The following is a 23,813-nucleotide window of genomic DNA, read 5'->3' on the forward strand; positions in this document are numbered from 1 at the left end:
AGATTATAGAGGTTTAAGGGGCATGGCTCAGTGGTAGAGCACTTGCCTAGCATGTGTGAGGCCCGAGATTCAATCCCCAGCACTGCCATAAATAGATAGATAGATAGATAGATAGATAGATAGATAGATAGATAGATGTTGTTATTTGAATCAAAATCGAGTGCCTAGTATTAATGGTAGGCAGTTGGGGTTCTTTCAGAACACAGGGCATAATGCTTATAGAGAGTTGACTCTTGGGATTGAAATCAGCAAGATCTGTGGAAGAAAATGAGCATCTCAGTGGTCCAGCAAACCTAAGTTGTTGAAAAACACTGCATCTTCCTCGATGAGTTTTAGTGCCATTTATTTTCACTCTGCCCCATTGAGATGCATATGAGCAAGGCCATTATGGCTTCTCCTTCTGAAATGCCATCCTGGCTTTTTAAAAAATCAGACTTATTTGCTGAGCACATGGGCTTGGTGCTTAGACTTAGGAGAGGAAGGAGATGGGGGGTGGTGAGATGGCGAAGAAATTGAACAGGAACCAAGAGCTCCTCAAGGAGGTTTGGCTGGTAGGAAACATGACTTAGTGTGTGCGCACTCAGGATGATTGGCTGGGAGTTTTCGATCCTCTTTGGGGTTCAGAGCCAGAAGGGTAATATTAGGGAGATGAGGTTTCAAGGTGGGGGCAGGTGTAAGTCTTCAATAGGGAAGGGAGTGGGGCTCGAAAAAATAGCTCATTATCAACTGTCAAGTCACTTTTCTCTATTCCAGGACTAGGCCATATGAACGAACCAGCACAACATATTTTGTTCACCTCAAATATATAATAACACTTCTGAGCTAATTACTGTCCTAAGATTTTACGTACATCATAGTGAAGAAAGAGAATTTGGAAGGATAAAGTAACTTGCTCAAGGACAAGCAGGTAAGTGGTAATGCAGGTGGAATTCACGTTCTGATTCCAGAGTCCAGACTTAACCATGCTCTATGCTAGTCAAAAGTTAAACTGTTTAAACCTAGAATGGTCGATATGAAGTGGCTTGATTGAGTTAAAACTTGGTTTGGTACACTTAAGCTAGTTGAAATTGATAAGGGCCAGTTGAAATTGATAAGGATAATTTGAAATCATCTATGTTTCTTAAAAAGTATTAATTTTGCCCAGAGTTGCACATCTTTAATCCCAGTGACTTGGGAAACTGAGGCAGGAGGATCTCAAGACTTGACAACTTAGTGAGACATGTCTTAACATTTAAAAATGGACCAAGGGACTGGTGATGTAAAGCTCAGTGGGTAGAATGCTTGCCTCACATGCACAAGGCCCTGGGTTCAGTCCCCAGCACCACTAAAAAGAAAAAAAATGGTGGGGGTGACTGTGAGTATAGCCCAGTGGTAGAGTACACCTGGGTTCAATTCCTAGTATTGCAAATAGTAATAATAATTCCTGTGTGTGTTAATTAGAAACACATTTTTTTTCTTTTGGTAGTACTGGAGATGGAACCCAGGGACGCTCTAGCTACATCCCCAGCCCTTTTTATTTTTTATTTTGAGACAGAGTCTCACTAAGTTGCCATAGTTGACCTCAAACTTTCAATCCTCCAGCCTCAGCCTCCTGAGTCTTTAAATTAGAAGCATGTACTATCATGTTAGATTCAGAAATACAATTATTGCTCAGCTTCTAGTCAGTGTTACAGGTGAGTATTGCTTAATCCTTGCAAAGGTAATAAAGTATTATGACATTTCATTGATCTATTCATCTTAAAAATATATACTTTAAAATTAGAATCTTTTTGAGACTCTTTACAAACTGTAAAATGCAGCCTTCACTAGATACCCCTGCTGGGTACAGTGATCCTAGCCACTAAGGCAGCTAAGGCAGGAGGATTGAAAATTAGAAGCCAGCTTCAGCAACTTAGTGAGATATTGCCTAAAAATAAAAAGGACTGGGGATGTAGCTCAGTAGTAAAGCACCCCTGAGTTCATTGCCCAGTACCCCCCAAAAAGAACCCCCTTTTATCATGTATACTGCTAATGTTTACTATCTTAATATTTTAAAGAGGTGAATTTTTTGTAGCTTTTGATTTTTTTTTTTAGTTGAGCATATTTTATTTGTTTATTTTTATGTGGTGCTAAGGAACAAATCCAGCGTGTAGCGTTTGATTTTTGACACAATTTTATATGTAAACAGAATTTTCTGTAAAAAAAAAAAAAAAGTGAAAATCCCAGATACTCAGGAGGCTGAAGCAGGAGGTTTGCAGATTCAAGGTCAACCTGGGCAATTTTGTGAGAACCCATCTCAAAATAAAATTTTTTAAAAAGAGGAAGGATGAGGGCTGTAGTTCAGAGATAGAGCATTTATCTAGCCTGAGTGAGGCTCTGGACAATCCTCAGTCCTTCAAAAAAAAAAAAAAAAAAGGCAACGTGAATTAATACAAGAAGCTCCTTTCTTCCTTTTACCCATGGTCTTCCATTGTTCACACTTTATTTTTTTCTTCATCCTGTGGTGTGCGTGTGCACAGTACTTTTGGACACTTAATAGGAAGCCAAAGACAGACATGCTTATTTGTCCCAGAGTTTCCATGTATGTGATCTAAGAACGAGGTGTTCACAGTACAGTGATTGAACTCAGGAAATTCACACAGCTGTGGTGGTGCCATCTAAGCCACTGTATAGCTGCTAATTTTGTGAACTGTTGAAGTAATACATTGTCCAGTTATTTCCCCCTGTCCTGGACCATACGTTGAACCTAGATGTTGAGTCTCTTTCTTTAATCCTGAACAGTTCATCAGCGATTCTTTTTCTGTCCTTGACAATCTTTGCCAGTTATTTTGTAGACTGTTTCTTAGGTTTTCGGTTTGGGTTTGTCTGATGTTTCCTTGTGATTAGATCCAGGCTTTGACACTTTGGCAGAGCTGGTGATGTGTCCTTTCAGTGCATGATATCACGAGGCACCCGACATCCATTTGTCCCAGTATTAGTGATGTTCATCTTGGTCACTTGGTAAAAGTGGTAGTTGCCTGGTGTCTCCACTGTAAATTCACTATTTTTCTTCTTATAATTAATAACTGTGGGGAGAAACTGTAAATATCCCATCCCTTAAACTATCATCCACAAATGATTTTGTAAACTTATTACCCCTTATTACCTGGCATTCTATGAAGAAGAACTTTCCTTCCTCTCCCTTTTATCTTCCATTTATTTATTTCAGCATGGACTCACAGATTCTCCTTGCGTTCAATTACCCAGTGCTATTAGTGTTTTGTTTTTAAATACTTTTTAGTTGTCAATGAGTCTTTTAATTTTATTTATTTATATGCAGTGCTGAGGATTGAACCAAGAGCCTCACATGTGCCAGCAAGTGCTCTACCACTGAGCCACAACCCCAGCCCCACTATTAGTGTTTATTACTCCATTGTCCAGATTGGTCCAACAGGGACTCTTTCAAGTTAGCGCCTGCATCCTTTTGACATATCCACTCCATCTTTTGAAGATATTTCACTTTTTTTTTTTTTTTGGTACCAGGGATTGAACTGAGGGGCGCTTAACCACTGAGCCATGTCTGCAGCCCTTTTTTATAGAGACAGGGTCTCACTGAGTTGCTAAGTGCCTCACTAATCTGCTGAGGGTGGCTTTGAACTTGCGATCCTCCTGCCTCTCCTGAGTTGCTGAGATTAGCGGTGCGTGCCACCGCACCTGGCAATATTCCACTTTCACATGTTGCCTACCCCAATCTTGGAATAGCCAATTCTCCAAGGAGTCCTGGTTCCTTTGAGTGGAGAATGGAAGTTAGAAACCAAGATGTCCAGGTGCATCCTTTACCCTTGGTTCATCATTGCCCGGATGCCAGTAGCTTTGTTAGCCTCTCAGTACACAGAGCTAGGAGACATGTATGCATGTCTGTGACCGTCAGTTCATACTACTATCTTAAGTCCCAAACTGAAGGAGCTGTGAGGTTGGCGTGGTGGTAGAGCCCCTGCTTAGCACAAGGCCCCAGGTACCATCCCAGGACTGCAGAAAGTAGAAAAACCCCTGAAGACTGGTCTGGCCTTCCCCATATTTGAAACTCCCTTATCTAATAATGAGAAACCTGGTCCCAGGGATTAATGTTTTAAAGCGCCACACTTGTAGATTAGGTCTAGTTGGCTTTGTATGTATGTGAGTGTAGGACAGTGTGCAGTCCCTGGTCTCTCTGCCTTTATCTGCACATATCCTCCTGTTTCTGCCATTCCTCGCCCTCCCCTTTCCTGCTGCTCTCTCTCTTGATGTGATTAAAACCCAAAGTACATTTTCATCATGTTTATGGCATGGTTTTACCCTTACTGTTTCAGCTAGGTGGTTGAGTTTAACATTTTCTATATTTTCAAATTTCCTAATTTAACTTGATTTTTCAGCGGGTGGTCCTGACCACTTCTGTGGGTCAGTGACTTTCGGTCAGAAGAAAGGCTTCCCCTGGTCCTTGCTCCACAGCACGCTCCGCTCTCATCCCAGCTTCCCCAGCGCACTGTGTAAAGTCACTCCATCCCCCACCCCCCCCACCCCACCCCCGCCTCCTTGTGAGATGGTAGTAATGATCCCTGTCCCTTCAGCTGTACTCTGACATTGAGGAGAGTAAAATCACCAGCTAACTAGTATTATTTCATATTGTAATCAACTATGTAATACATTATGATCAAAAGAACAGTTCTCCATCTAAACTGGAGGTATATCAACTGTGATTTCACATTTCAGACTCTATACCAGAAAAATAAGTGGTCCACTTGCTCTTCTTGCTAGGGTTGACTTCATGCATAAAACACAGGTTCTACTTGGTTTTCCAAAAGTCTTCTTGCTGAGAATATGGCGGTGATAGTAGATCTCGCCTTAATCCATTTAGAAATCCCTGGGAGGTTGTGCAGGAGGTAAAGCATAGAATATATCAACCAATAGCTAGGTCTCTTAAGGGTTCTTGACTCCACGTAGCCTCCCAGCCTGAAGCTCCCCTTCCTACCAGTCCTGACCCTACCTTAGGCATGCTGTTTTTGATTCAGAAGAACCCCAATAGGCACAGAATCCAGGGTCAGATTTCCTAACCTGGCATTCTAGGCCCTCACATCCTCCTCCTATCTCTACTTCCTACCATGTGGAATAGGGCAGGATGAAAACAGGCTGCACAGCTGGAGTTTATGGGATGTTTTGTTTTATTTCACATAGGGTCTCCTAAGTTGCCCAGGCTGTCCTCAAATTTGTGATCTTCCTGTGTCAGCCTCCTGAATAGCTGGGATTATAGGCATGTGCCATTATGTCTAGAAAGGGCAGAGATTTTTATCAGTTTTGTTAGTTGCTGTATCCTAGCACCAGAACAGAGCCTGGAGAAGAGTAGGCACTCAGATATTTGCTGAGTAACCAAATATTGTCATATTCACTCTATTTATTTTTTAGTTATTAACTCTATTTCAATCAAACTAGTTGTAACACTTTCCTAGGGGTGACAGATACTTTCAAAGAAAGAAGTTTCATCCCATAAGCCAGATATACATACCCCTTGGAGGTGACTGTCCAGGGGAGCGGTGTTAGCAAGGATTCTGAGGCTTTTCTGGGCCAGCCAAGTGTTATGTTCATGGTGACTGCTGTGGTGGTGTTATGGAAGTCTTAGGGCCACCTATTTGTCAAATACAAATCATTTTTTTCAGGTCTTCTTTCTTAGCATGGACTGCTTTCCTGATTTGCCCATGCTCTGCTCAAACCCTACCTCCTCTAGCCAGCCCATTCTAGTCCCCAGGGATTGTTCCTGTGTTAGTCATACTTTGGTCTCTATGACAAAGATACTGGACAAGAACGACTTGGAGGAGTAAAAGTTTATTTTGGGGTCATGGTTTCAGAGGTTCAGTCCATGAGTGACCAACTCCATTGGCCTGACCCAAGATAAGGCAGAACATCATGCAAAAGGATGTGGTAGAGGGAAGCTGCTTACCTACTGACAGCCAGAAGGCAGAGAGAGAGGGAGAAAGAGAGAGAGAGAGAGAGAGAGAGAGAGAGAGAGAGAGAGAGAGAGAGAGAGAGAGAGCCAGGGACATGACATAGTCCAAGAGCACACCCCCAGTGACCTACTTCCTTCAGCCACTCCCACCTGCCTATAGTTACAAGCAGAGAGTCTGTTCACATTATTAACCCATCAAATGGATTAATCAACCGAAAAGGTTATAGCTTTCATAATCTAATCTAATCACCTCCTACATTCCTCGATTGCCCTATGAGCTTTTCCAGGACGTGAAACATCCAAACCATAACAGTTTTTTTCTCTGAACTCCTGAGCCCTCATGGCTGGGCAGCTTCCCGGGCAATGAACTTTCTGGGCAATGACTTTCCCATTATTGTGTGCCTATCCTTTTCCCCTGGATGGCAACTCTTATGTCTTGTCTTATCTCTAGTAACTTGCAATGTGCTGGACACTTAGTAGCCCCCCAAAAAAGTTTGTTTTAGTTAAAACTTGTTAAGAGGCAATTAACTCAAGACAGCTTGAGACTGTAGATACTCGAGAAGCTCCTGGGATCCGTGGAAAAGGTGACCATCGTACGCACAAAGCAAGGCCTTGTCAGCTTCTTCACCAGCTAGAATCCTCAACGCTCTTGCCCTTCATGTGAACCCCATGTTCCCCACATGTCCCTGTGCCTCTCAGATCAAACTCTTCAGAGAGAGAATTTGATTGGCACAACCTGGGTCATGTGTCCATTCTGCTCCAAATCCCATTGTCCAGGAGGACAGGTTCATAGAGAGCAAGCCTGGCACTGGGTGTGTTCTGGTGCAGGTCCTGGAGGCCATTCTCTGGGATATTCAACTCCCATGTTCCTGAAAAGGGAATTATTTTCCCCAGTGAATTTGGAGCACAGAAACCTTAAGATTAAAAAAAAAAAAAAAGCCATTCTGCAGGTTATTAAATATATACAGAAGGTTCAACTAATTCTTGAGGAAGGAGAAAAATTCTTCTCCCACTCGCTGTGTCTGTGTGGGGGCCACTGGAAGCTGAGGAATGGAAGGAAGAAATGGGAGGAAAACAAACCTGGAGAAGAGACACCATAAAAGAGCTGTTTTGTCCAATTTCTGGCCTGAATGGTTCAGAGGAGAACTGAGTACTGCCCACAGGAGGGGTAGGGAGAGCAATTGGTTTTTGTTTTTGTTTTTTGTGGTGTTGAAGATTGAACCCAGGGCCTAGTGCATGTGAGGCAAGTGCTCGACCAACTGAAGTATATCCCCAGCCCTAGGGAGGGCAGTTGGGAGAAAGAAGCAAAGAAGTGCATGGTAGAGTGAGTGGCTGAGCAGGGGGCTTATCCCTTGTGGCCCTTGGCACTGGCCCCTGGAGTTGGGACACATTTCTGGAAATATCAGGATGTTCATTTTTGCAGAGAAGGAAACAGCCATAACTGCCCCCCACCACTGCCTCTTAGAAGTGCAAAATAGATGATTATTGGAGTCGGATAGACTTGGACTTACACCTCCACTCCAGAAACCCTGGAATTGAGCTCTCACTTCTGACCCTCTTCTCTCCCCTTACCTCCAGGGTGCTTAGCATTTGGTCCCTCTTCCCGATCCTTTGTTCCCACCCCATCTACAAAGGGCATTTAAAATTTTCCCAAGGGACCTCATACCTGCTCTCCAATCCAGGCCAAGCCCTCCCTTCCCACACCCCTAGCAGCCCTTGGGAGGGCAGACCCCATTAGTGCATGGCCATCTTCTCCTCCTGAGGCCACCATGGAGCCCCTGAGACCATTGACAGCAGGGTCAATGGTCTGAGAGCCTCCAGCCCAGGGCAATGGGCTCAAAGTCAGAGCATCTGGCTGTGGTCCTGGATCTCTACTATTTGCTGAGTGAACTTGGGCAAATCTTTCTCCTCGGTGGGAAAGGATAAAACAACAATCTTGTAGCCGCCACCCCCTGAGAGGGGAGCTCTTGCACTGTGCTTCATGTGCACAGCTCAGCGAGTTCTCACAGTCATGTGGGGATGGAGACCGCTGAAATCTCTGTTTTGCAGATGAGGAAACCGAGACTTACGAAGTGCATTACTTGAGCAAGAGGAGAACACTTTGTGCTAAAGCCTGGATTTGATTCAGGGGATCCAACTCCTCACTTTTCCTTTGCTATGCACAGAAGCCTCCCTAAAACACCTTTCATTTTATGACCCCCGTGCTGTTTTCCAGGAACTGTGCTGAGCACTTTGCATCTATTTATCTCCTTAAATCCTCATTCCTTCTCTTCACATTCTCACCTTAAATGTCACCTCTTAGAGATGTTTTCTGAGACTTCTGGATAAATCCCTCCCTCCCTCATCGCATCATCTATTCTGGGCTAGTTCTCTTACAACGCTTTGATTTTGTGAAATTCATCCATCAGTTTCCTTGCTACACACTCTGCCCCTCTGTTCTTAGGTTTTGGTTCTATAGAATATATCTTGTGTGTGTGTGTTGCTGAGGATGGAACCCACGGTCTGGTGCTAGTCAAGCAATTTACCACTGAGCTTTATCCCCCAGCCCTTTGTATTATTTTGAGACAGTGTCTTGATAAGTTACTGAGGCAGACCTCCTACTTATGATCCTCCTGCCTCAGCCCTCTGAATAGCTGGGATTATAGGTTTGTACCACCACAATCCATGAACAAATTCCTTGAAGGCTGGGACCTTATTGGCCTAGTCCATTGCTATGTCCCCACCTCTGTGGCTGTCTGGAACACAGTAGGCACAATGAATATTTGTTAGATAAATGAACGATTCCTGACATTGACCCTAGGGAGCACATACCAGTACTGGATCAGGAAACCAAGGGGCAAAATGAAACCCATTCGCACTGAGTCCCATAGTTGGTGGGTGATGTCAGGAAGAGGCAAAGCAAGCAGGGAGGTGCCCACAGGAACCTCCCACCTCAAGTGCGGACTCTGTCTTATCTTGAAGATGGTGGGGGACCTTGGGCCTGGAAGGAAGGTCCTCTGCTTGTTTTCACTCTTTCTCTTGCAAGAGTGCAGAGGCTTGGACCCCTGTTGAGCCCAGACTGACAGGATTAGAGGAAACAGCTGGCCCGAGCCCCTGCCCTGCGGGAGGGAGCTCACATTCCCGGGACTCAGGGAGGGAGCAGCTCCCTGCAGCCCAGTCACATTCCAGGTCGGTCATTTTCCTGAGCCCAGATGTTTGCTAATGAGCTGGGGAGAGGGGCTTTCAGCCCTCAGCCCCAGCTCTGGGCCCCACGTTACCTCGGCCCCAAGAGGCTGGCCCTGGGCCAGCAGGCTCTGGCTGTGGGCCTGTGCTCTGTGCCAGCCAGGCCTGTCAGGGCAGCTGGAGCAGCGCTGCCAACCAGGTGCATCTCCTGGAGCTTGGAGATTCTGACTTGACAGGTTCTGCCTTCCCGCTGGGCCCCATTACCCTGGACCCACTGCATCCGCACTTGCAGCCTGATGGGAGGGGCAGGAGGCAGCCAAGAGGGCGTGGTGGGCACAGGACCCTGGGCTGTGGGTTCAAGTCCAGACTTTGTCAATCACCAGCCATGTGGTCTTGAGCACGTAACAACATTTTTGGTGACTTGATATTTCTGATCTGTACAATGGGAACAGCGATGGGACTGTGGTAAGGATTCCATGAGATATAGCAATATAGTGCCTAGCCTAATGCCTGGCTTAAAGTGGTAGCTGTCTATAGATAATATTAACATGTCCCCTTCTGAGCCCCCTGTCCACATTACCGTCCTCCTCCAGTCTTCACCAGATAGGCGTGACTTAACTCCAAACCCCATGTCCTTGAGTAGGTGGTTGGTCCTCGATTAGGTGGTGGTTGGCATTCTTCTAGAACCTCCCTGTGTTTGAGAGGGGTGGGCTGCACTGTCAAGGGTGCTGACTGGGATTCCAGCCTCCTGCCCATAGACCTGGTGTGATCCAATTAGCCTCCTGCAGTGAAGGAGTGGGTTCTTTCAAATTGTAGACCTTCACATTAAAAATATTCCTGAGCAGTTACTGCATCCAATGCAGTGAGGCTGGTTTCTGTAGTGCATTGTTATCCAAGAGACATTAACTGGTATCCTACTGTATGATTTTATTTATTTACTTATTTTGCAGTGCTGGGACTTGAACCCAGAGCCTCACATATGCTAGACAAGTGCTCTACCATTGATCTACACCCCCAGCCCTTTTTTACTTTTTATTTTATTTTTCGTGGGAGGGGTAGGGTACCCAGGATTGAATTCAGGGGCATTCAACCACTGAGCCACATCCTCAGCCTTACCTTTTTGGATTTTATTTAGAGTCAGGGTCAAACTGAGTTCTCTAGTGCCTCGCTTTTTGCCTAGGCTGGCTTTGAACTCCTGATCCCCCTGTCTCTGCTTCCCAAACCACTGGGATTACAGATATGTGCCACTGCCCGGCTGACTTTTTGTTTTGGTAAGTTGCCCTGACTGAACTTGAACTTATGATCCAACAACCTCAAGCCTCCCACTGTGTGACTTTAGATGAGCTACTTAACCTCTCTCTCTCTCTAGGCCTTTTTTGTTTTGTTTTCATTTATTAAGTGAGGATAACAATATTATCTAATAGATTTATTGTGAAAGTGGAAAGTGCTTAGAAATAGGCTGTGCACATGCAGTTATTATAATTGTTATTATAATCATCCTTTGGAAAAGCCAATCTATGGGGGATGATTACTTGATTCAACCAAATATGTTTTACTTACGTCTCTTCTGGCCCCTCCCACACTGAGGATCCTGAAGCACATGAGCCCTGCCTTTGAGGAGCCCAAAGTCTAATGGAGGAAGAGATGTGCACAGTTACCCTAGAGGGAGATTAACATGGACAGATGGATCCCATGCTCCAGGATCACACCTGGGGGCGGGAGAACTTACGGTTACCCAAAGGTCTTGGGAAGGCTTTCCAATATGGTGTTTGAAGAATGAGTTTACCAGGAGGTGAAGGGTGGGGAAGGAAACCCCAGCAGATGGCACAGCACAGGCAATAGCAACGTGGGCAATAGCAACGTGGAGAGTGCAGACAGGCTGGAGTAGGGCAGGGGCTGCCACAAGGCCACTAGGAGCCACCTAGGATGCTGGGCAACCCTGTAACATTGGATGAGCAGGTGTGGAGTCCATCTGGGAGCTTCCAGCCTAGCTGAGTTCAAAATATGGACATAGGTGACCATAATGTAAAGCAAAAATCCCGAAGTCCAACACTGTGAGCCACCATTTTTAGGGAGCAAAGCTATCTTCTCACTCCGTTGGAAGAGATCGGTCCTACCACAATCCACTGCAGTGCCCACCGATTAGATGAATACCCCAGGTGAGCCTGGACCCAGGACCCTGGACCAGGCATCCCGCTCTTCCCCAGGAGCCAGAGAAACGAGTCATTTGAGTCATTTTCTGGCCTTCTGGTTCGGAATAGTCCTTTCTGGGGCTCTCAGCCCCGTCTTGGATGCTTAAGTCAAGTGCCTGGAGCAGATCAGAGTCATAGAAACAGTATGGACCCGAAACTGGCTGCAAGCCCAGGAGCCGATAGGATGGGCGCACCGCAGGACTGCTGAGTGTGATGGGCTCCCGGTGGCGGGACTCGGTGGGCGGGAGCGCCTCATTCTCAGAGCAAGAAGAATGCCCGGTTCCCATAAAAAAGGACACCTCCATCTTTGTCACCCCGAGGCCTGGCCCAGCCTGAGAGCCCAGTCTCGGGAAAAGTCTGGCGGAGAGAAGTTGAAGGGCAGAGAAACCCGGGGAGGGCGCCTGAGAATCGGCTGGGGCACCCGGTTCGCTGTCGTGAGTCTGCGGCGCCGGCCAGGCGTGCGGGCCGCTGCCCCGCGCCGTCGGGCCGTGCGGAGGTCCGGCCAAGCTCTGGCGGGCGGGGAGAGGGGCCGGGGGCCGGGCGGCCGCGGCGCCCCTCCTGCGCGCCTGGAGGGAGCGGCCGCGCTCCCGCCCGCTCTTTCTCGCGCGTCCCTCCCCTCGCTCCCCCGCCCTCGCTCCCTATTTGGAGCCGAGACACCCTGACGTCGGAGCCGCTCCGCTCGCCGCTCCCCCGCACCGCGCGCCCGCCCGGGCCGCAGACGGCGCGCAGCGCAGCCAGCCCTGCCGGCCGCCTCGCCCAGCCTCCCGGGGCGCCCCGGCCTGCGACCCCGCGGCTCACATCTAGCTCCGAGGACCCGCGGGCGCGCCGAGCTCCCTGCCGCCGCCGCCGCGCGCGGTAAGTCCCGCCCGGGCCGGCACGCGGGCGCCCGGCTACCGGAGGCTTCGGCCGTTGCGGCCGCGCCGCGCCCCCGCCGCCAGCTGCTCGTCGGACGGCCGCGGACACTGGGCGAGGCGCCGCCACCGAGCCCGGGAACTCACGGGCCGGCCGGGCGACTCCGGCCGCCGGCGCCGGGGACGTGGGCGCGGCACGGAGTGGCCGGGGGCACTCCGAGTCCTGAGTTCGTCCCCAGCCGGGCTCGGGGTTCCGTTCCTCGCTAGGAGTTTCCGCGGCCCAGAGAGAAAGTGGGAGGAGGATGCGCGGCCGAAGGAGAGCCCGGCGGGTCGCGCGGGCGCCGGGCAGCACCGGGGCTCGGCAGCGGGGCTCGCGCCCCTGCGGCTCTACCCGGGCCTCTCCGCGCTGCCTCGAGCCTCTCCGCCCGAGGACCCTCTGCGTCCCTTCTGCCCACTCTCGGCTTCTCCCTCCGCATCTGTGTGGCCCTGTTGCTCCGTAGCACGCTGCATTTCCGCCCCTACGCGCCGCTTCTGCCCCTCGGTCTGCTTCCCCTCCGCCTTCGTTTTCAGTTTCCCTGGGCTTCTGTCTCTGCCTTCATGTCCTCTCCTTTTCTCTGTCCGCGCAGCCCTCTGTGGGAGTCTGCTCAGAATACGCGCCTCCCTGACCCCCACCCTCCGGTTCCTGGTCCCCCAGCATCGGAGGCTCGGTGGGTCCCCCCAGGTGGGTTCGTGGAGAGCTTCCTAGACCTGGTAAAAGACGCCAAACCCTCCCACCTTCCTTCCCCAGGGCCTGGCCTGGGTCATCCCCTCGGAATTGAGACTGGGGCAGGGAGAGCCAGCCTTCCCGGGGGCTCAGTTCTCCTAAGAATTCCACCCCTGAGAGGCCGTGTGCGCTACAGGATCCTGCTGCCCGCCACCTGCCCCCTGGCCCGCTCCCAGGCCCGCCCGGCGATTCTGATCTTTTACAAGCCTCGGTAAAGGGGACAAGCTGCTGGCCTTGGTGTGGCCAGAGCCCTTGGCGGGCATCAGGGGAGAAGGACACACATCCAGACTTTCTGAGGTCCTTACCCAGCGGGAGGCCACCAGTCTGTACCGGGGAGCACCCCCGGAAAACAACCCGCTGGCAGAGAATGGGGGTGGGGAAGTAACTTGTCAACAAGGATCCCCTTGCCCTTTGTTACCATCTAAACCGCCAGCCTGCTGAGACTCCCCCAGATGCTGGGGCTGCTTGGGCGTGGTTTGCCTTGAGTTGGGGCCAAAGAAGAGGCCAGGCTGGAGGTTTCCTTGGTGACCCCCACCCCTCTCCACCCACCCCTGCATGCCGGACCTCTCTCCTGGGCCTGTGTGTTGGAGGGATGGACAGGGAAGTAAGTGCTCTTCATTAGCTGGGGATATGGCCTCATCATTTTAAAGTGAAATTTCAGACTGAGTTTAGCTCCTTCCCCCCCCCCAACCCGCAACCCCAAGGGTCGGAGGCTGCTGGAGCGGGCAGGGTTGTTGGTGAGGTCTGCGGGGACTTCTGCTGAGCAGATGTGCAGGCCCGGCAGCAGCTTATTAGCATGAATGTGTTTTCGAGGCTGTTTGGGTCTGCAGGAGGAGGGTCTGTGGGTAGGAGGGCTGGTAGCTGGGGTTGGGGGCCAGCAGAGGTAGCCAGGGCTGGAAGGTGGAGCTGCCTGGCAAAGGCAGGCGGGCAGGCCTGGATGGCATGGGCTTGGCCTGTGTGCCTGCCTGCTGGACAGTTGGTCCATGCTCAACCAGCCCCAGCCTCCCCAGCACTGAAGGACCGAAGAAAGCCACCCTGTGGTGAGACTGGGGTCCTGTAATTGGAATCACAGTGGCCTTAAGCAACTCTCCAGAGCCAGATCCTCCCCTAGGGAATCTGCTAAGATAGTCGTTCCCAGGCCATGCTGCCCGGTTCACTGGTGGCAAATGTGAGGCAAATGGCCAGTGACTTTGCCCATGACCATTGGACTATCCTGCCTTCAGGCACACAATGAGCGGTGGAAACTTTGGCTGAGACAGCCTGGAGGATCCCCAGAGTGCTCAGGAATTCCTGCTGAGCTGACCAGGGCCGACGTCTGACTCGAGTGAGGGGCATCACAGGCCCACCGGACCCTGCCTGTCCCCCCACACACCCTGCCTGTCCCCCCTCCCAAGCAGAATTTTCAGTTGCACCATCCTAGGAAGTCCCTGTATTCCTTCCAAGACCTGGAGGGCTGCCCCACCCTGCTGATCCCCAAGCCTAGGGCTGGCCACCAGCGCCACACCCTCTGGGCCAGCCGCATGCGCAGCCTGGCACTGGGCAGAGTCTGTTTTCTAAAACTGATCTGGAGGGGGCTGCTCTCTCCAGGGCCTTTCTATTATCAGTGGCTCACTGGGAGAGTCTGCAGGAGAGCTTTGCTCAGCTGCTGCCCTGGCAAGGGGGCATGTCGGGTGGCACCTGGCAGCTTATAAAACTCTCCACAGCTGTCCTCTCTTTTTAGTTTCACCTCAAGGAGTCCCCTTCATCCAGATGCACCCCCAGATTGAGATATTCTCAGGACCCATTCAGGATCTGGAAGGAGAGGCAGAGGCCAGGACAGATAAGAGGACCCCTTGGCCACACCAAGGCCAGTAGCTGCCCCCTTTATCAAGGCTTGTATTGTCCTGGCTTCCCTATGGGGTGGGTTTAGCCATGACTCCCACTTTACAGATGAGGAAACCAAGGCACAGAAAGGTTCAAGTGGCTGAGCTTGAGTGTGTGTGTGTGTGTGTGTGTGTGTGTTGGGGAGTGCAGGTAAAGGAGGAGAGGAGGGGTGGGGAGCACTGGGTTTGAATGAGCCACCACCTGACATGCTCATTGTGTGTATTTCCATGTCACCCGACTGCTGAGTCCACAGGTAGAAGCATCGGCAGCAGCTGGGGCAGATGTGAGGGAGTTTCCTTCAGGAGCTGAAGTTGCAGGGAGAAGTTGGCCTTTCCACCAGAGATGTGCCCAGTGTGGGCATGGGCGCGTGTGCGTGTGTGTGTGCCTGCACATGTGTGCACATTGTCAGGGAAGGAAGGGGGACAGGTGAGTAGTCACAGTCTACCTTGGGAATCCTAGTGAGCTGGACCTCAGCTGACCCTGAACAGTCAACTTACCAAAAGAGGAAATGGGGAGGGGGGACTGTTCATCTGTTACACAAAGTCACCTCTTTACTACACAAAGGATTGTGTGGTGGGTAGAAGCTGGAGGAGGTGTTCCTTGAAATCTAGGCCCCTCTGGTGCATTTAGGATGCTACTGCAGGCCCTAGAACCCAGGCAGTGGGCCGAGGGGCCCCTGTCCTGGGGAGCTGGGGGGCTGTGGCTCCTGACCTGGCTGGGCCTCAACATCACGTGGGGAGCACATGTACAGATGCCTGTGCCACAGCCCAGGCTGGGGGTTCAGACTACCCAGGCTGGGCCCAGGCCTCTGCGTCTCTGACCATCATCTGGGGGAAGCCGTCAGTGCTGGGGGGTGTGGCTCTCGGGGCCTGCTCTGTTTGGGACGTTCCTGCTGCCCACCTCCCTGCCTTCCTGAGTGACCTTCTGAACCAGGCCCTCCCCCACCCCTGCACCAGCAGCCCTGGTCTTCTGTTTGCTCAGAGAGGGAGGTATGCTGGCCACTTTCCTGAGCTGGGCCTCATGTCCACAGTGCTGAAATGGGTCAGCCGGTGTCATCCCCTTGGGGGCCTCCTATCTGTGTGGTGGCTGCTCAGAACCAGTGGCAGGAGGCTCCTGAGGAATCAGAAGACTTGGGTTTGAGAGGTGGCTGGGTGAGTGCGTGGGCTTGGTCAGACACGCACCTATGCTAAGGCGCCTCCTTCAGCCCATGCAGCCCTGTGGAGAAGGACGGTCCCTTCCCTTCACCAAGGCCTCAAGGAGCCGGGGTCTGCCATGGCCACTTGCCTATCTGCAGGGAGCCAGGAATGAGATTTGAACTCGGGTATGTGGGGAGCCCCCAGGTCCCAGCCTGGGCAGTGGCTGGACACCAAAGTGCACAGGAGCAAGAGGGCAGCCACAGGGCCCGGGCTTCGTCCAGCGTTCCCTCCATCCTGGGCGCTGCGCCTCGATTCCGATTCTTTTTTTTTTTTTTTTTTTTTTTAAAGAGAGAGTGAGAGAGGAGAGAGAGAGAGAGAGAGAATTTTTAATATTTATTTTTTTTTAGTTCTCGGCGGACACAACATCTTTTGTTGGTATGTGGTGCTGAGGATCGAACCTGGGTCGCACGCATGCCAGGCGAGCGCGCTACCGCTTGAGCCACATCCCCAGCCCTCGATTCCGATTCTTGTTTCTTGCTTCTCTCTTTGGTGACCTTCATCTGCAAGGGCAGCTGGGGGCCCACCTGGTACTGGCTGGGGCGAAGTCTCAGTTCTGCTTACTGATGGTGTGAGCTCCTGCCAGTCTCAGCTTCTCTGTGCCTCCATCTCTGGAGTGGGAAGAGGGGCATCTGCCTGTGGGTACTGTAAGGACCAAGTCCCTTGGCTCAGGTGAAAGCCTTGGACCAGTGCCTCGCCTGCCCTCCCACCTTTGCACAGGCCACGCCCTCCCGGGAGCTCCCTCCTTGCCCACCAGGTCAGCCCTGTGCAGTGCTCTCTCCATCCACAGCTAAGGACCTCTGTTCCCCTCTCACTGCCATCTCTGGCTGTCCTGGCTCAAACTGTTTCCCCTTGACCCTGAGCTCCTGAGTGAGTGGGGGGCTGGGCCCCGCACCCCCTCCTTTTGGCCACCCTGCCTCTCCCTCCATCCTGGAAAGAAAGCTCTTGGTAAGGAAGAGGAGAGCCTGGGAGAGGAACCCTAGGGAACAGAATGACCCAGGGAATGACACGGTTCAGGTGACCTGCCGGGCCCTGGGGCTCTGAAAAGCCTGGGGCGGTGGCCTGTTAGATCACAACTCCTCTTCCCGCCCTGGGCACTGGGGAGTCCCATGACTTGCTGCGTGATCTCCAGGGCGGGGAGGAAGAGCTGAGAATCTGGGTGAGGCCGGAGGCTCAGGAAGCAAGGTCTGACTGCTGCTTAAAAAAAGTTGGCCAAGTCCCTGCTGAAAAAACAAAAATGTATAAACCAACAATAAAACCTGCTAGCAAAAAGCCCACCCACTGATGGGGGCAGCGTGGGCTCTTCCTGGCAGGGCAGGGCAGGGCAGGGCTGGGCATGGGGGCAGGAGAGTGGCTGAGAGGAGGTGGGTGTGTCCAGGCTCCCCAGCCTGGGCTCTGGAGCCGCCCCCCTTTCCCATGAGCCCCCTGGGGAACAGAGCTGGCCTCACTGGTGCCTGCTGCGTGCTGGGTGCTTTCATGGGGTCTTCTCGGTTCTTCTGCAAGGAAAACACTCTGTTCCCCATTTAGGATGGGAAGGTGGGTTCCCAGAAGTGAACTTTATTTCTGGATGCCATAGGTCCTAGGTGGGAGGGCTGGGATTCCAGCATTGGAGACTCGAGGGGCCTCACGTCTGATGGGAGGCAGGCAGTCTGCTGGCGCTCAGGGCTGCTGCCCCAGGGAGGCTGAGGGTGGCCCCAGTACCCTGAGCAGGCCAGGGTACCAGGGTACGGCAGGTTGGGTTGCAGCACCTCTCTGTGGGCATGGCTGGCCCTCGTGATTAACTCTCTCTCCACTGGGCACTGGAGCGGGAGAAGGAGAAGCGGGTGGATGCCTCAGTGTGCCCCACTTCTCCTCGGCTTCTGTCATACTGATCCTAATGGACAGAGCCTGATCTCTGGGCCAGTGACTGTTCCCCAAACTCCCTGTTATTCTGTGCCCTGCAGCCTCAGCTCCGCTCGGCTCTAGCCTGGGCCTGGCCTGTAGTCATTCAGCACATGCCCCCGCACAGGCCATATAGCCATCCTTCCACCCCAGGTCCTGCAGAGACCCTGGATCTTCCCTGCCCCAGTCACCTCTGGCCTTTTGAGAAGACTGTGTTCAGATGCTGGCTCAGGCTGATACCCTAGAGATGGCAGGGGATCTACTGGGGACCAGGAAGCCTCCTGGAGGCTTGTCACACATCGGCTAGGTGGCCAGTTAGGAGCAGGTCCACTCTGTCTTGACTGTGCTGAAAGCCTGTGGATCTTCTGAGCCAGCCAGATACGTGTGGATGAGACCCTGCGTCCAGGCAGGAGCTCCTTTGGGGTGGGGGCAGACTCTCCCACCTTACCTCCAGCTGCTCTTCTCCCTGCCGGACTGGGGTCAGAGGTCATCTCCCGTGAGCCAGGGCCAATGCAAGGAGAAGGGCAGGAGCAGAGGGGGATGCTGGTTGGACAGTAGAGTGCTGTGGAGTGTCATGCCTGCAGGCCGCCTGTGCTCTACCGACACGACCCCACTCAGCCAGCCCACCCAGATTTCCACTGTGGGGGCAGGCCACCCCCACCCGTCCCTGGACACTTTACCAAGTACCTGCCTCTGCCAGCCCCACTTGCTTTCTGAAGAAGGAGGGTCCAGGCTAGGGCCGTTCTGAGTGGGATGCCTGGTCCTGAGCCATCCCCATCCTGGGCCTGGGCTTCTGTGGGACATGCCCCTGTCCTCCCATTCAGTCTCATCCAGGACCCTTGAGGACGATCCAAAGACCCAGAGCCCCAGACTGTTTGATCTGGAAGCTTGCCCCGTCTGGCTCCGCAGCAGAACCACTCCCTGGAAGCTTTCTGAAGGGGCTGAACCCCAGCCCACCCTAGAGCTGTCACCCCACAGGTCTCCAGGGCATTCCGATGGATTGGGCTTGGTAACCCCTGGCCTGGGGAAACTGAGGCCTGAGTGTGCAGGCTCACATAGCACGTGTGTAACCTTCCCTGGTGCCCTGTCTAGAGGGTTGGGGACCCCACTCAGGCACTGCCCTCACTTCCAAATTTCTCTGGAATTTCCCATACCACTCTTTTTTTTTTTGTGTGTGTGTGTGTGTGTGTGTGGTGCTGGGGATTGAACCCAGGGCCTTGTGCATGCAAGGCAAGCACTCTACCAACTGAGCTACATCCCCAGCCTTCCATACCACATTCTCTTTGAGGTGGGGGTAGGGGAGGTTGGGGGGCAGTGGGTGAAGTGTGAAGCCAAGAACGTGGGAGGGTGAAGTTGGGGAATGTCATCCTTTAGACACAGACTGTCCTGCAGCGCCATCTTCTGGCGGGCTCTGGTATTGTCTTGGTGTCCACTCCTTCCTCCTATTTCAGGGGATTAGCAGATGTTCAAACTGGGCTTTGTCTCCTGCTCCACTCAGGGGTTAGGATGGAGCTAGCCGTGACGTTATATGTAGGGCCCGGTGGTCTTAAGGCTCAGGAGGGACATCTTAGAAAGAAATATGTCTGACTGGGGTGGCATAAGAACTCACTGTGACATGAAGTTCGAGTTTATCTTCCCCAGAAGGAATCCTGATGGCTGTGGCAGTGGTGTCCAGGATAATGCATGGTGGGTGGCTGGCCCCTCCCGGGCTGTGTGGACAAGTTTTTCATGTGTGTGGTGCTGGGGATCAAACCCAGGGTCTTGCACATGCTAGACACTTGCTCTGCCAATGAGCTACACTCCAGTACAATGGATTTTTCTCCTGCAGGATTCACAGCATAAAAGGGAGGGAGCTCACTGCTGGACGTGGACTTGAACACTTGGTGTCTTGTTCAGCAACTGCAACAATTATTTTTCTTCTCCTTTATTATTCATTCACCTGTTTATTATTATTTTTTGGTACAGGGGATTGAATCCAGGGGCACTCTGCCACTGAGCCACATCCCCAGCCCTTTTTCATTTTTGAGACAGGGTCTCACTAAGTTGACCAGTCTGTCCTTGAACCTGTGATCCTTCTGCCTTAGCCTCCTGAATAGCTGGGATTACAGGCATGTCCACCAGGTTGGGGGCAATTGCCATATAGCATCTCCACTTTTTAGATGAAGAAACTGAGACACAGAGATAAAAAGTAACTTTCTCAAGTCTACATAGTAAGTTATAAAAATAACGAACACATATGGAGTGTGAATTGCCTGTGAGGCTCATTTCATAGCTCATTTAATCTTCCTGACACATCTGATGCAGTACAATTTCTGGACGGGTTTTCGAGATTCAGAGAAGCAAAATAACTAGTCCAAGGCTGTCCTTGGCTAGTGAGTGGAAGAGTGGAAGAACTCAGGGGTCAAGTTCCCGGGTCCTGCTTGTAACCACCAAACCCTACTGCCTGGCCCCTGGGCCTTGCTGAGCCTCACCTGCCACCTGTGATCCGTTCCAGGACTCTGGAGGTTGCGGGCACGATGCTGCAGGTCCTGGTGGGGGCTGTCTTCCCTGCCATGCTATTGGCCGCCCCCCCGCCCATCAACAAGCTGGCCCTGTTCCCAGACAAGAGTGCCTGGTGCGAAGCCAAGAACATCACCCAGATTGTGGGCCACAGCGGCTGTGAGGCCAAGTCCATCCAGAACAGGTGGGCCCCAGGGGGCGGGTGGGAGGGGAGGACCAGGGCTGCCCCCCTTCTCCCCCATGGTGACACGGCACGGTGACCTCTCCTCCCACAGGGCGTGCCTAGGACAGTGCTTCAGCTACAGCGTCCCCAACACCTTCCCGCAGTCCACAGAGTCCCTGGTGCACTGTGACTCCTGCATGCCAGCCCAGTCCATGTGGGAGATTGTGAGTACGGCCCACCCGCCCTGCTCGGGCTCTCCCATCCAGCTGGTGGCCACAGTTACCCTGTGCAGGGTGCAGGGCTTGTACTGGGGATGTACCCTGGTCCTTGCCACAGGATGGGCTCACAAGCCTTACACCAACCTGCTCACAGGATCTTTCTGAAGCCTCATTCTGATGTGCTGAAAAATCTCCGGGGCCTCCCATTGTTATAGGCTGAGACCAAAATCTGCCATGCCTTGTAAGACCCTCCCCCCACCCTTCCTTAAGAGATGGACACTGGATATCAGCCTACCTCCTTTAGTCTCTTCTTACCTGCTCTGCTCCCTTCTACCACGGGGCCTTTGCACATGTTGTCTGAAAACCTCCTCCTCCTCCCCCTCCATCCTCCTCCTCCTTTCCCTTCCTTCTTGCTCCTCCCCTCCAGTTAATTTCTGTTCATTTTTCTGCTCTTGGCTTAAGCATCATTTTCTTGGGGCCTCTTTCCAGACACTTGGACTTTGTCAAATCCCTGTTCCTTTGGCTCCCAGAGACCTTTGGGCCTCGGCTTTGAGCACCTGCCACATGTGAAGACTCCCCCACCCCCCTGTCTGGCTGACTGTGGCAGTCCGTTTCCCTAGTTAGATTCTGATTCCTTGAGGGCCCGTGTCTGTGCTTGTGCCCTGAGAGCTGGCTTGGGGTAGGTGCTGTACAGAAGGAAGGAGAGAAAAGAGTAGGAAGGAAGGGAGGAAGGGCAATAGGAAGGTGACCACGGGGACAGGCAGGGTACTCATGGGGTTCCTACAGGGTGACCCTCCTTTGAGGAAGGGAGGTGAGGGCTCAGACCCAGAGGTGTCCAGGAGTTAACTGGCAGAGTTTAGGGCAGGTGGTGGGGGATGGGTTGGGCAGGAGCCGTCCAGGCAAGGGCACAGCACGGGCGGGGCCTCTGGAGCAGGTCAGGTAGCAGTGTGGACGGGAGTGGGGTCAGCCAGGGGCAGCCTGAAGACCTTGGGTGGCTGGAGGGGTGAGGGTTTTCTCCCCAGAGTACCCTGGGGAGTGGGTGGGAAGGGGGCAGGACAGGTGTGAGGAGAGGAGTCAGGTGGCTCCTGCAGGGTCTGGTCCCCATCTGCTGGTGCCGAGGGAGGCTGCGGGGTCGCGGTCCTCACAGGTTGTGCTGCCCTCGGGCTGCAGGAACTCTCCCTTCCTTTCCTCCTGCTCTCTGCAGGTGACCTTGGAGTGCCCCGGCCATGAGGTGGTGCCCCGGGTGGACAAGCTGGTGGAGAAGATCCTGCACTGCAGCTGCCAGGCCTGCGGCAAGGAGCCCAGCCACGAGGGGCTGAGCGTCTATGTGCAGGGCGAGGACGCGCCCGGCGCCCAGCCTGGCTCCCACCCCCACCCGCACCCTCACCCCCACCCCGGTGGGCAGACCCCGGAGCCCGAGGAGCCTCCGGGTGCCCCTCATGCTGAGGAGGAGGGGGCTGAGGACTGAGGCCTCCGGCCCCGCTCCCCTCCCAGCCCCCTGTGGAATGCCGGGTCTCAGCCTCCGGGGAAGAGGGAGCGGAGAGGCGGAAGCCCCCAGCTTTGGCACTGGACGGACTTGGATTCAGACTTGGACTTGGAATGCTGCCCGTTGCCATGGAGACCTGAAGGGGCGGGGCTGGAGCCATGCTGCACAATTTAATATATTCAAGTGTCAGGGGCAGAAGCGGAGGTCTGCGGGGCTCTTTTTGGAAAGTGTTGGGGGGGGTCTTCCTTTCTGCCTTCTAGTGATGTGCCCTTGGGAGGGGGAGGAATTTGGCTAAGCTGCTGAGGGGGGGGTGAGGCCCTCCGAGACAGCAGGCCCAGGCCGAGGTCCTCAAAGCCCCTGGTGGGCAGGATCCCCCCGGGGTGGGCACTTGTTGCAGCCAGAGCCCTGGGCTGAGCGTGGGGGAGGGGCGGCTGGGCCAGGGAGATGGCTGGCAGAGGCCGGAAGCTCCAGCCCCAAAGGTTTCCCCAGAGGCCTCCCCTGCACCCCCATCCCCAGGAAAGCAGCTCTCCCAGGGCCGGAAGTGGCTCCCTCAATGGAGTGGTCTGGGAGTCAGGCCAGGGCAGGCCCCTCCTGACTCGGGGCCCCGGAGCCAGCAGCCAGGCTCTATGGGCCTTGCATGGGCTTCCTGGGGTGCCTGGGTGTGGGGAGAATGGGGGGGCAAAGGAAGAATCTTCCCGGGCCAGGGGGAGGGCAAGCCCCAGGCCACCCCTGAAGAAGACCCTCCTCCCTCCTCTCCCCCAAGTCCTAGGCCCTTCTCAAAGCTGATGGGAACCAGCCCTGCCGTCCTGGGGAAGGTCCTTCTAAATATCTGTTTGGATGTCCCTCCCCCAGAGGCTTGGAGGAGGCCCTGAGTGGACACTGTGGTGCCTCTAGGAAGCAGGACAAGGAGGCCTGAGGGCAGCCATGCCTCACCCTCCAGCTCCAGTCCCGCCCCTCCTCCCAGCTGCACTTTAACCCTAGAGGGGTATGGGACCCAGGGGCGCAGTGGGGGGGTGGGGAAGACCCTCCCAGGCCCCCCCAGGCCCCCGAACTGCCTGTGCTGCTCTTGTGTCCGGGCCGCTGCCTGCCCTCGACCCCTGCCTGGGGTGCCTGCTCCATGGCTGTCCCTGTCCTGACTAGAGCTTCTAGAGCTTGTAACCAGTAGTGGTCCCCCTACGGACCCGACTTATGAATAAACGCCTTCCAGCCTGCGCTCTCTGCCCTGTGCTTCCTCCAGGGGCCCAGGAGAGGGGAGCCCTCGCCCAGCTGCCTGGTGTGGGGTGGGCAGGTCTGCAGGCACCGCCCGCGGCTCCTCCCTGCATCCTGGGACCCATTCACCCACCTGCCATGTGCCACCTGGGCAACAGCCCAGCCCAGCTCCGCTGCTCCCAGGGCCCACCTCTTCCCTCAGGAGTCCACTCTGGCCTGGCCTGTGCCTTGGGTGGGCCTCCAGACTGGAGTTTTACCAGGGCCTTGGTCTCACCTTCTGCTGTCCCTTCCTAGTGACCCAGCATCAGCCCGTGCAGGGCCGCAGAGCTAAGTTCCTCGCTTCAGTCAAGCTCCTTGGCGCCCACAGATACTGCCCTCATTTTGTGGGTGAGTCCTCT

The 23,813-nt window shown here is 53.4% G+C and overlaps 1 protein-coding gene and 1 non-coding gene across 4 annotated transcripts; one reads left to right on the plus strand and one right to left on the minus strand.

Moving 5' to 3' along the window:
- The first annotated feature begins 761 nt into the window (after positions 1 to 761).
- On the plus strand, positions 762 to 23,407 carry Nbl1 (NBL1, DAN family BMP antagonist). Of its 3 annotated transcripts, none has more exons than XM_026400814.2 (4): positions 762 to 907; positions 20,335 to 20,523; positions 20,615 to 20,726; positions 21,925 to 23,407. In XM_026400814.2, exons 2-4 carry the CDS (start codon positions 20,357 to 20,359, stop codon positions 22,186 to 22,188), a joined length of 543 nt encoding a protein of 180 aa, XP_026256599.1. In that variant the 5' UTR covers positions 762 to 907; positions 20,335 to 20,356; the 3' UTR covers positions 22,189 to 23,407. The 3 variants fall into 3 exon arrangements, with proteins under 3 accessions (XP_026256599.1, XP_026256598.1, XP_026256597.1); XM_026400813.2 differs by lacking the exon at positions 762 to 907 and adding an exon at positions 12,020 to 12,144; XM_026400812.2 differs by lacking the exon at positions 762 to 907 and adding an exon at positions 15,041 to 15,192.
- Trnaa-ugc (transfer RNA alanine (anticodon UGC)) lies at positions 19,028 to 19,101 on the minus strand. The gene has a single exon. It is a non-coding gene; the product is annotated as a tRNA-Ala (tRNA).
- Positions 23,408 to 23,813: the final 406 nt, after the last annotated feature.

Source organism: Urocitellus parryii, chromosome 11, assembly GCF_045843805.1.
Source record: "Urocitellus parryii isolate mUroPar1 chromosome 11, mUroPar1.hap1, whole genome shotgun sequence".
Taxonomy (NCBI): domain Eukaryota; kingdom Metazoa; phylum Chordata; class Mammalia; order Rodentia; family Sciuridae; genus Urocitellus; species Urocitellus parryii.

What these genes read in the sequence shown, in the direction of transcription:
- Nbl1 (XM_026400812.2), top strand. Translation starts at nt 15,158, where the DNA reads ATGTGTGCACATTGTCAGGGAAGGAAGGGGGACAG. An exon ending in GCCAAGTCCATCCAGAACAG is followed by an intron (nt 20,524 to 20,614) that starts GTGGGCCCCAGG and finishes CTCCTCCCACAG; the next exon opens with GGCGTGCCTAGGACAGTGCT. An exon ending in CCCAGTCCATGTGGGAGATT is followed by an intron (nt 20,727 to 21,924) that starts GTGAGTACGGCC and finishes TGCTCTCTGCAG; the next exon opens with GTGACCTTGGAGTGCCCCGG.